Source organism: Trichoderma aggressivum, assembly GCF_033847375.1.
Source record: "Trichoderma aggressivum f. europaeum strain CBS 100526 chromosome Unknown scaffold_053, whole genome shotgun sequence".
NCBI lineage: Eukaryota > Fungi > Ascomycota > Sordariomycetes > Hypocreales > Hypocreaceae > Trichoderma > Trichoderma aggressivum.
Genome location: NW_026946419.1, coordinates 183,569 through 195,909, shown reverse-complemented (window position 1 = coordinate 195,909; position 12,341 = coordinate 183,569). Strand labels below are relative to the sequence as shown.

The 12,341-nt window shown below is 52.4% G+C and overlaps 2 protein-coding genes across 2 annotated transcripts; both read left to right on the top strand.

The window, feature by feature from the left end:
- Positions 1-1,256: 1,256 nt before the first annotated feature.
- Triagg1_9467 (uncharacterized protein) lies at positions 1,257-3,575 on the top strand (the record flags this gene model as incomplete). Its single annotated transcript, XM_062904428.1, has 4 exons — positions 1,257-1,602; positions 1,779-2,209; positions 2,281-2,606; positions 2,669-3,575. The coding sequence occupies 4 exons, from the start codon at positions 1,257-1,259 to the stop codon at positions 3,573-3,575; spliced, it is 2,010 nt and encodes a 669-aa protein (XP_062751628.1).
- A 4,543-nt stretch (positions 3,576-8,118) lies between these two features.
- On the top strand, positions 8,119-11,543 carry Triagg1_9466 (transcriptional regulator family: Fungal Specific TF; the record flags this gene model as incomplete). The annotated part of the gene is made up of 5 exons (XM_062904426.1): positions 8,119-8,412; positions 8,532-8,560; positions 8,817-9,022; positions 9,355-9,854; positions 9,933-11,543. The coding sequence occupies 5 exons, from the start codon at positions 8,119-8,121 to the stop codon at positions 11,541-11,543; spliced, it is 2,640 nt and encodes an 879-aa protein (XP_062751627.1).
- Between the last annotated feature and the right edge of the window lie 798 nt (positions 11,544-12,341).

Genomic DNA, 12,341 nt, shown 5'->3' with positions numbered 1-12,341 from the left:
ATGCATTCATGATGAGCCCGCCGAGTGGGTTGGCTAGGGCAGATGGCATCTTATTTGGCCCTCAATGCGAAGCGTCAAAAGTACTCGTACAACGGGAATTGGTAGACAATCCTCTACGAATAGCATGACATGCCGACCCGGCTAGAGGCCGGCATCTCCTCAGCATGGCCCAACGACAACGCCATCCAACTGCAGTCGTTTGGACGATATAATACTCGGCCAAGATCCTCTTGATTTCGCACGCTTGATCGATCAACTTGTTTCATCCATCCATCTCTCTCTTCTCTCACACACCCTACTTACTGTACTCGTGCCTGCTGGGTATCAGATCCTGTCATCTCCCTCGTCAGCTCCGCATCGACCTTCGACCACACCCCGTCTGACTCCGTCCGTGTAAGAGTGCTGCTTGCGGACGACTAGCCCGAGACACCGCCAATTAGTTCCCCCAGCGGACAAGCCTTCCGGTAAGTACGGAGTGCGCTCGCCACCTTTTTTTTTTAATAATATTTTTGCTTTTTTTATTATTTCCCTTTTGCTTTCTGTCGGTGCTTTTACCCATTTTTCTTTTTGGCTTGAGCATTTGTCTGTGCCCGGCCCGCCCTGCGCAAGGTACCTGTACATCTCCAAATCCTTCTCTTACCAGGTATTACTGCACCATCGTCCACACGTTTCACCTTTTCTCAACTCTACCAATCTTTGGCCCTCTTTCTTTTTTTTCATCTTTTCTTTTTTCCCTCGATTGCAACCCCTTCCCCCTTCTTCTGCTTAACACTTGCCGCCCCCCCCCCCCCCCCCTCATGGTCGTTTCGTCGTCTCGTGATGCCCGTGGAATATTAGCCTCCGCCGTCTTCTGAAACATACCCGAATCTGTCTAGACCCCCGAGTCCTTCAGCTTCACATCCCCCTTCACCCCCCTAGCTCCACGTTGTCCTGTCATGAGCCGCCAGTCGTTGGTTCTAGCTTCTCGTCTTGAGAGCGGATCTCGCGGAAGATTGGGGTTGTTAATGAAAACCCCCAGTCCCATGTTCCGCAGGGGCTTGTCTTCCATAGCTGCTGTTACGAGTACTATTAAACCATTGCCATCCTCTCCCGCATCTGCGTCGTCTTCTTCTCTGAAACCAAATTCAACTTGCTCTTCTCTTGTTCCAACGCTAAGCGGCGACTCGCGCAGCCATCTTGCACATTCTCGTTCACCCCGTTCATCCCTCTTCTCAGCATCTTCGCTGAACAAAATCCCAGCTCTACGCCCCCCACCAATGGCGTCGAGTGCCCGCAGTGCCGACAGTTCTGACGTCTTCACTCCTCGATCAACTTCACCTTCACCGTCCGTAGCTTCGGGCCGCTCCTCTCACCGTTCCTCTCGCACTTCAGTGTCTAATAAACGCGTCTCCATTTCTAGTCGCAGACTGACCGATTTTAACCCAATGTCTTCAGTCGACGTTTTGGCCATTGAGGAGGCCATGAAGTTGGCGTCCCTAGACCAGCACCGGGGATACGCCCAAGATCATTATACCGAGGTTAAGCAGGACCACAACACCGAGTACCTCAAGGAGTCCGAGGCTTCCGCCTATCAGGTCCTTCGTGAGCCATTGTGGAACAAAGGTAGGTTGATGCGAATTGAAGTCTATATCTGCCCTTCTCTCTGTTTTTCTCTTTTACAATCTACACATACACCTACCTGCAGCTTGCTTTGCAATTTCCGCTGTGGTTACTTACTCGTTTACGCCCACTTTTTTATTTTTACGCCCGTTGCTAACTTACCGTCTTCACCATGAAAGGCCTTTCGTTTACTCCCGAACAACGTGTTGCCAAGAATCTCACTGGCCTCCTACCCCACGCCATGGAGAGCCTCGAGACCCAGTGCGCCAGGGCCATGAAGATGATCCATAGCCGCCAGACGGGCATTGACAAATACCTCTACCTGTCCAGTGTCAAGGCACAAAATGTCGATCTCTTCTACCGCCTGCTCATGGACAACATTCGCGACTTGATGCCCTTGGTCTACACCCCCACCATTGGCGACGTCTGCCTGCAATACTCTACCCTATACACCCGACCCGAAGCATTGTACATTTCCATCAAGCAGCGAAAGTCTATCCGAACCATGCTTCGCAACTGGCCCTGCCCCAACCCCGAGATCTGCGTCGTCACTGACGGCTCTCGGATTCTGGGTCTCGGTGATCTCGGCATAAACGGTGTTGGTATTTCGGTAAGTCGCAATTGGAGAATTGGCATCGTCTTGGTCCGTGTAACCTATTCGCTGACTCTTGACTCTTATAGATCGGCAAACTGGCTTTGTATACTGCGGCCGCCGGTATTCACCCCGCCAAGACCCTGCCCATCGTCTTGGATACCGGAACCAACAACGAGACCAATCTCAAGGACCCTTTCTACTTGGGCTTGCGCCAAAAGAGAGTCTCCTATGCGGAACAACAGGCGTTTATGGATGAGTTCATGGAGGCCGTGAAGGAGGTGTATCCCAACATGGTCGTCCAGTTCGAGGACTTTGACAGCGAAAAGGCCTTCAACTATCTGGACCGATATAGGAATAACTATAGGGCGTTCAACGATGATATCCAGGGCACTGGTGCTGTTGTTCTTGCCGGGTGAGTCAATCTGATCCAATGCGATGCATCGTTATCGGTATCGGTTCGTTAATGCTTAGCAGATATATCAACGCCGTCAACCTGTCAAGCGTTCCGCTCGAGGAGCAGCGTCTCGTCTTCATGGGTGCTGGCTCGGCCGGTGTAGGTGTTGCAAAGCAACTCGTTGAGTATTATACTCGAAGAGGCTTGACAGAAGCTGAAGCTCGTGACAAATTCTTCCTGGTCGATACCAAGGGTCTGGTCACCATGGATCGCGGCGACAAGCTCGCCGAGCACAAGAAGTATTTTGCTCGTGTCGACAACGCCGGCCATCAATTCCGTACCCTGGAAGAGGTCATCGAGTATGTCAAGCCCAGTGCGCTCGTTGGTCTTGCCGCCACCTTTGGTATCTTTACCGAGTCCATTGTCCGAGCTCTCAAGGCTTCTGTAGATGCTGGTGGTCTCGGCCGCCGACCCATCCTCTTCCCTCTCAGCAACCCTCTGACCAAGGCTGAGTGTACTTTTGAGCAAGCCGTGCAGTGGACTGACGGTTCCGTCGTCTTCGCTTCCGGTTCTCCTTTCAATTCCTTCACCCTCAAGGTGGGCGGCGATGCGGGCGATATCACCTACCACCCTAACCAAGGAAACAATGTATACGTCTTCCCTGGCCTGGGTCTTGGTGCCATCCTATCAAAGGCAACTCGTGTCACAGACGAGATGGTGTATACATCTGCTGCGGCGCTTGCTGGATCTCTCAACGCTGAGGAAGTCCACCAGGGTCTGATCTACCCCAAGATCGACCGAGTTCGTGATGCTAGCATCACCGTCGCCCGTGAGGTCATGAAGGCGGCTCGTCGCGGTGGTGTATCTGAGCTCCCAGAATCACTCTGGATTGAGTGGGAAGAATGGGGTGATGTCGCTCTGACAAACTACATCAAGCAGCGTGTATACAATCCCACTTCCTTTGCGGAAGCCAAGGGGCGATTGTAATTGCACTCGCAATGACGGGATGGAAGACGGGTCTTGACAGTAACGACGGGGGAGATAGATAATACCATGGAGAGCAGTGACGTTTGCCACGACTTAACTCAAGAAAGATGCGTATGCAGAGACGACGGCGTTTCGGGTAAAAATTTCCTGGGTTGGATCGTCTTTTTGGGATATTTCGACCATTTCTTCTTTGATAGATGTTTTCAATATCATTTCTTCCTTCAAAGACTGCGTATTCAAGAGTGACTGTGCCGCCTCGAGCAGGGCCGCAACCAGAGTTGTCGAATGATTTGGACACATCATCCAAGTGTGTTAGTATCACGCTGCGTGTAGTAACGAATTTGGTCCGTACCCGGTATGCCGTACTGAAACAAATCGCGGCAGACTGATTGATGGTGCATGAGAAGAGACATCAGATCTCACCTCCTTGTCGGAAATCGGGACTTGCTTTGCATCTTTGGTGTGGTCGATGGCCAAAGAATCCACTAATAATTATTCCATTGCTGTCATCTCAGCTCCTATTCAATCTTTCTCCCCCTCAATCGTCGGTTAATAGTGCGAGCGTGTTGTAAGAAGGCAAGGAGGGTAAACACGGGACGAAATAAGTTAACATTAAGTGATGGAATTGCGTTTCTGGACAACGAGAGGGGAGATGCACCCCAACCTGCTTACATCCACACGCATAATTGAGCTCTCATATGAGCTTTGAAGCTCGGAAAGCCGTTAACGCCACCGAGGAAGCTCGGAAGGCCGAGTGTTGGTCGCGGCGACCGAACGGAGAACAGGCTCGGTGCAACTTCAGCCATCTTCTACACACAAGTGATGTGCACTGGAAATTCCATCTTCCGAACATCAAGTGGTTCGTGTCTTGTGCTGCCGTCTACCGGGGCCGAGGCTGCCGTGTTTACCTGCCGGGCACAGCGAGGCCACGGGTTGTGCAAAGACAAGCAGAACAGATTCCACTCTACATGCTTCAGTGTTATTCACTTATTCTATGCTCAAAATGTAGCATCGCAAGACTTTGCCGCTGGGTCAAAGAGCTGGCATCCAGTCCCCGTTTCGCACGGAGAGGGCTTCGACCTGCGTCTTCGCAAAAGGTAGGAAAAGGCAATTATTGCGGACGGCCTCCCGAGGCAGCGGAGGGTCCACACTCCACGATTTCTCCCGTTCGGCCCACACATCCCCGATGCGCTCCTGGGCTTGAGTGACAAGGGATGCGTTTAGCGGCAGCCAAAGAACGGTCAGGAGGGCACGACGAAATTAGGTCCAAGAAGCGATCGGTAAATTCCTTTTGCGTAATTTGTCTTGGAGCTGCCCAACGCAGAGGTGGAATGAACAAGGGCTTGGGCAGCTTTTGGACGTTTCCCACCAATGTCAGTGGTACTGCAGTCGTTTAACTTTGTATGACGACGATCAAAGACCGGAATGTTCCGTCTGCCGGCAGTTCGATGGAGGGGTCAACATCCGCAGTCTCAATCTCTCAGGGCGTCCAAGCGATGAAGAATCAATTGCCGATGGCGATGGGCTGGGCATAAACGTAATTGGCACCCTGTTTCCCTGTGGAAGTTGTTATTCCCGTTGTCCGTCCTATAATTAATATAGCTCGGGCAGGCGGGGCGCAACTTGTGTCGACAAACATGCAGAAGCCCCAACTTTTTCACTCGACTAAGAGTCATGCCCATGTCTCTGGCGAATAATACTCGTTCTGCTTAGCGGTAAGAGCTGCGCCAACACTCCGTATTTGCTGGAAGCTTCAAGGTGGACCGTGGCTCGCCTGTGGCATTAGTGAAGAGAGGCTGGAACGAGAGTGGCTGCAGAGCACTAATCAGCGGTCACGAACAGCCACATGATGGGGACAAGTCCTGGATGACCAGCAGAGCCGTAACTTGCCTGAAGTCTCGAATCCGCCCTCAACCCGCAAGCAGCAGGCCCGTATCTGTCTTTGGCATAGAAGCATGAGACAGGAGACAGGCCAAGACATCGTGATGGTGCTGTCAAGTGGGCATCATATCGGAGAGCAATTCCGACGTGTGCAGAAGATGCCGGGGATGACGAGGCTAGCAATCGTCGATCCTAAGCCAGCGGTTCTAAGAGGCTGGTCTAGGGGGTGAGAATCGACGGCTCCACATGATTCAAAGAGCGATTTCGTTTTTCCTTGAACTTCGGACATGATGCCGACCAGCTTTCCTCTTTTTCCCGCATCTTGGGCAGAGGTTGCGAGGGAATTGCGAAAGGTAAAATTTTCATCACAAATCAAGATGATTCGCGAATGTTACCTAATGCAATCTAGCTAGGAAAGAGCAAGGATGTTAGGCACAATGGCCGCTGTTGGGCTGGTGGTTGAAGGTTTAAGGTACAGGTAAGGTTAGTAGTGCAAAGAGAATACCGTAGAGCTACTCCTATTCAGTATGCGGTAGTAGGAAAGTATCGCGGTAAACTGCAGGTACTGTCAAGGTACTATGCTACAACGTACTAACCTTACAATCAAGCACCTTGAGGACCAGACCTTCCTCTTTACCTGGCCGAGAACAAACTGTGAGCTCCATGGAAATGCATGACCTGATGCAAAATTTTCAACCACTTTTTCTTCATCTCGTAAAGCCCAATCCCCAAACAGTTACCGACATCTTACGCATCATACGAATCCTAACCGCTGGATTTCAACTCATCGTTTCACTATTATACTCTGCCTCTATAGCGCTCTATAGCGGCCATGCCGGAAACCTACTCCGGCGTCCCGGACTACGTCCAAAACACACCGTATGAAGCCAGAGTAGCATCGCCAATAACTTCATCTTCCGCTCCACTCCAACGGGTCTGGCTGTTGCTTGCGCCGTCGAGGACGCTCCAGTCAAGCTCGTTGAAAAGACACTTAGTCACTGAAAACAGATCAAACGGGGTTTGTCCTCCGTTCTGGCATGAGCTTGACAGGGAAAAGCGCAGCCCAGCGCCGCGCCTAACCCTGACAAGCGGATGCCGTCTGGGGCAGACTGGTATCTGCTAGGTATCATTCGGTAAGACGGCCGCTTGGCCGGTACGAAAGAGCAACTTCGACACTCCGATTCTGCACCCAGCATGGCATGGGACGCACACGAGCGTTGCGGCTGCAAGGCGTCATCATTGATCGCAAAAGGCAGCCGGATCAATTTCGCAGCAATTTTTTCTAAACTGGAAGAATGCGCTTAGACCCCATGGCCGCTTGTAGTCTTGCCGTGGCTAGGGCTGGACCCAGGCTGGACCCAGCATCGACGATGGCCTTAGACCGGTGTCCATGGAGTCGAGTCACCTGGTACGTGCCGTGTAAGTTGTCAAATGCTTTCTAATGGATTATTCTGGATACAACACTTCGTCACCAAAGACGTCTTCGGAAGATTAACCATGAAACATCGCCACCGCGCCCCAAGACCAACGTTATTTCGCATCAGCTGTCACATGAAGACGGAATGTACGGTTCCATCTCGAATGGCGCGCTGGCTCAGAAATCCAATCTATCCGGCGCACAGCCAACCACGAATCCTTTGTGCCAGCCAAGAATCCCAGCTCGTCAGCGCCCGGAGTCCCGTGGCGTCGCCCCGGCCTCGACGTCCTCCACTTCGCTTTTTTTTTTTTTCGCACCCGGTGCTCCACCACTGGCTTCGTGTCTAGAGTCTATCTTCTGGCCTTTGACGTCGTGGAATGGGCTTTATTCAGCATCTGCTGAGCGCTAACTGATGAAAGTATACTCGTACTGCGTACCAGTCCATGTGCCCGTCGCTGTCACGCACGCTGTGGCTGGATCAAGCCTGGTCTCTGATAGAATGTAAAATGGACTCAGCAGCCACTTCAACGTATCCGGACCCAGCGCGTGCACACATAAAGACCAGGGCAGGGCAAAAGAAGGACAAGTCCGGACCGTGAGAATCCACACGCCCCTCCTCGTCGTGCCCCGTTTCCGATAATCCACCCCCGGATTTTTCACAATTCGACTCATTCCTTTTCTTCTTTCTTTTCCATGAACCTCTCTTACCCCACGCTGTTGTCATCTGTGTCTGTGTGTGGCTCACGAGCTCTACTTGTTCAATGATTGATCCCTTGTCCCGATATCACCAAGACGACAACTCAGCCAGTATAGTCGTCCATTGTTGTTGGGTTCATAGGCTCTCTTTGGCGATTCATACATGAGGAGCAGTAGCTGCGGCAGTGTACGTTCAGCTTTCTCTCCAACCCACGCGCGACATCGCCGCTCTCAACACCTCATACGACCGCCTTCGCCACTGGCTAAACCGGCACTCGGGATTCATGTTTGAATGAACCACCATTTTTCCCCGGATACTACCTAATATCTGCTCTTTTTGAGACGATTGCACCTTGTCGTCCATTCTAGCCGACTCTGAGCTTGCCCAAAACCTCTGAGCTTTACATTGGGGCTTTTTTTCTTCTCTCGCACGCGTGCCTTCAAGCTTACATCGACCTCACCTACCTTTACGCCCGCTGAGCGTTTACTCGCGGATTTCCCTGGCTTATATCTCTTCTACTTTTCTCGCCAACATTACAACCAGCCACAATGTCTCCAGAAGCTGCGTCAGAGCTTGCCTATCCCGCGGACGACTCCGCCGCAAATGCCGGCTCACCGTCAGATTCGGCATCACCAGAACCAACCGACAATGCGTCCACTGCCGACGGACGATCCGATGATAAATCCAAGAAGCGATCCGCTCCCAACGACGGCGCTGAGCAGCCGCACAAGGTCACCAAGAGGCGTGCCGCTCGTGCCTGTGTGTCATGTCGCGCGCGCAAGGTTCGCTGCGATGTGGTTGAGGGAGCTCCATGCGGAAACTGTCGCTGGGACAATGTTGAGGTACGCAGTGTGCAGCATGGCAGCAACCTCTCACGAGCAAAGCTGGCCTGGCATTCGCCTCAATTACCAAAACCCCAAAACCCATCTACAGTTTGGCTGACCTCACTCCTTTCCTCTAGTGCATTGTCCAGGAGAGCCGCCGGAGAAAGTGAGTAACCCCGTCTGTTCCGTTCCCAGCTCCCCTTGTGCATATTCGGTGCACGGCCGTTCCCAATCCCCCAGATCCGTTGGAAGCAGTGCTCCGCCGTCATGATATCAGAGCCTTGGCTTCTCGAGGCATCTCGGCACTGGTACCTCACACGTGAATACCCCAACAACCAATCTGGGGAGAGTCGACAAGGGGCTCAGCACTACCAAGGAGTTTACCCCGACGAGCCAATCCACTGACGCGCAATCTTTTCTAGAAAGAACCTCGTTACCGCCAGTATCGTGGGGCAAGGCCAATCAGCCGAGGCTCAGCTGCGCAAGGCACCGGCGAACCCCATCGCCATTAACAGCGCCGACCTGCGAAGAACCAGCGGGTCCTCTATGATTTCGCCCGCCAGCCTCGACCCTTCAAGCGGTCTGCTTCCCAACGCTGGCGTCGATGGCCATGTGCCTCACATGATCTGTAAGCAATGCCATTCGATGTTTCATTTTTGGAGTCCCACCAGCTACGGATCGCTCTCTTTTTTTTTCTCCCTTCCCCGTTCTCGGGGAGAGTCTCTCCAACTTCTCCGCACGCATCACCCCTTCCCCCCTGACCCACCTGGTTGGGCTAGAGCCTCCGTCCCGTCCATTCAGCATCGTCACCAGACCCTAGAGGCAGCCGTCAAATTGATACGGGGATCTTCTTTCACATGCAAAATCGAGTGATTTGACATGTGCAACAGAGCTAAACTGAACATTGCCGTGCTTTCTGACCATAAACGTGCTGACCACAAGACCACTCTGGTGTACTAGATCAACGCTCTGCATATCGCACTGAGCCCGTTTTACTCAGCAAGGCACAGCTGTCGGAGGCGAGTCGGTCTTCCTGGACGAGCACTGCCGGCTCCGTGGGCCATGGTTCGTCTCGCACCACGCAGATGATGGGCCTGCTCGATGATGCGGATTCAATTGTCCAGCTCCCTCCGTTCGTGCGCCCCTTGCCTGGTAAAATACCATCGGAAGATATTCGCTATCTACACGCAAAGGGTGCGCTCAGCATCCCTTGTCTGTCGCTGCAAAATGCGCTTCTGCGTGCCTACATCGAATACGTCCACCCTTACATGCCACTCATGGATTTGATTCCCTTTCTCAGCGTCATCAACCGTTACGATGCTGCCGAGGGTCAGATTAGCCTGTTCTTATATCATGCCGTCATGTTTTCGGCAACTGCTTTTGTCGACATGAGACATCTGCGCGAAGCAGGCTACGCAACTCGCAAGGCTGCCAGAAAAGCCTTTTTCCTAAAGACGAGGGTAAGCCAACTATGCATTGGGGCTGCACACGCCCCCCCGCTCGTGCAGGAGATGAGATCCATATTCACATGTCAATAGCTACTCTACGATTTCGACTACGAATCGGACCGCTTGATCCTCGTCCAGGGGCTCCTGTTAATGACGTATTGGTACGAGACTCCCGACGATCAGAAAGACACTTGGCACTGGATGGGTGTGGCCATATCCTTGGCTCATACCATTGGGCTGCATCGCAACCCCGAGGTGACCAGCATGGCGGTGCCGACGCAGAAGCTGTGGAAGCGCATTTGGTGGTCTTGTTTCATGCGCGACCGTCTCATTGCTCTTGGCATGAGGCGGCCGACGAGAATCAAGGATGAGGATTTTGACGTGCCCATGCTGGTGGAGAGCGACTTTGAGCTGGTGGTGCTGCCAGACAAAGTCACCATTATCCCGCCTGAATGCACGTTGATGCGCGATGTAGAGATGCAGCGGGAGCTTGCCGTCATGTGCATCGCCAAGGCAAAGCTGTGCATATGCATCAGCCACATGTTAAAGGCCCAGTACTCGGTTCTCATCCGAGACAACATGAAGCCCGAGAACACGACCAACAGCACCATGATGCTGTTCCCCAATAAGAAGCTGGATAATTTAGACAACATCAAGGTCGTTGACGCAGAGCTCCAGGAATGGGCGGCATCACTTCCTGCATGTTGTCAGTACCGCATGTTGGTCCCTGCAGACACCAAGAACGGCAGGTCTACCATTGTCGTTCAGCGAATGCTCCTCCACATGGTATACCATACGACCATCTCTGCTCTGCACCGTCCCCAGTTTCTACCGTCGTCTCCAATGCAAGCACCGACCGCCTCTCGCCAGGTGCAAGAAATGTCGCGCCATAAGGTGAAGGATGCGGCGATGCACATTACGGACATGGCCACCGAGCTGCACCACCTCCGCCTGGAGAGGTACTTGCCTACCACTGGTGTGACTGTGATCCTACCTGCCATGATCATCCACCTCTTGGAGATGAAGAACCCAATGCCAGATGCTCGGTCGCGCGCGACAAGAGGTTTCCGCCAGTGCATGCGAGTCATGGAGAAACTACGCGAGATATATGCTGCCGCCGACTATGCCACCGGGTTCCTGGATGCCGCTCTCAGGAAAGCGGCCATTGATATCAATGCTACGGTTGAACCATCGACGTTGGCAATGATGAAGGAGGTTCCCCCTGAATTCGGCACGCACACGCCGCCACCTGAAAATGCCCCATACATGACCGCTTCCGAGTCACTCTTCAACCAGAAGCCCAAGGAGGTGCAGAAGCCGATGGGCCCTCCGGGGGCAATCAATACTATGACTCACGGATCATCGACGGTCAACTCTCCACCGCAAACCGATTTTGACCCGTCGAATCTTACTCCGAGTGTGAGCGGCGGATCGGATGAGGTCCATATGGAAGTAGATAACCTTATTGGTGTCGATTTCATGCAAGGCCATGACGAGTTTGACTGGAACGCGGTCGCCGGTACCGATTTTGACGTAGACCAGTGGCTGCAATTCCCTCCTGAAGGAGTTGCTGGCACCGACGAGACGCTGATGGCCACTGCCTTCACCGGCGCTCCCGGCATTGAGGATAATACTTTTGGCTGGGTCTTCAACACAAGTGTTGATGGCACGATCCCGATACACCCCGAAACCTCTACTTGAACTGAAACAGACAAATAAGAGAATTTGGCTCGAGGCGTTTTGTTTTTTGCCTTGCGGATATTGGGAAAGTTTTTAAAAAAAAATAATAGATTAGGGAGAGGCGTCAATGGATGGCGTTTTGGATATGTTGTGGGATATTACTGCTTCAAAAAAAAAAGGAGAAGTCCTGATTATATTTGAAGGGCACCTGCTGGCTGGTACATTGAGTGTCGTTTTCTTGCGCATTTCGTTTTCGTTTTCCTTGTCGGCCGCCCTTGTGGCCTGAATGTGGGCATGATTGGTTATCTCTATCTGTTGTTGTCGTTTACGATGATGATAATGGTAATGATGAAGGAGAGTGTTTCAAGACTGTCAGATGCGAACCCCGGCCGGCGGGTCATGCACGGTCGTTTGTTGTCCTGGTCGCTACATACATACGCTGAGAGCCGAGGAGGGTTTGAGAAAAGGGATTTATGAATGGATGGATGGGATTATTTTTATACTGCGTACCTAGATTTAGCAGCATCAATGATACGGATGCCTATCGTACACTGTGCTTCCCGTGCTTGCTTGGATGAGTTTACTACCTACTTGCTACCTACTAATGTAGATAGTAATACAATCCATGGATGACGAGTCGCCGCCTTGGCAGTTATGACGCGTTGGGCACAGTAACTCAAGCATCCCAGCACCTGTACAGACAGCCCTTGGCAGGTTGGCAAGGCCTGACAGGCAAAGATGCCCTCTCATGCAGTACCACCTGGACATGCCTCGGCGCCTGCACAAGCACAATAGGTTCGGACGCATTCAATTTTGGGA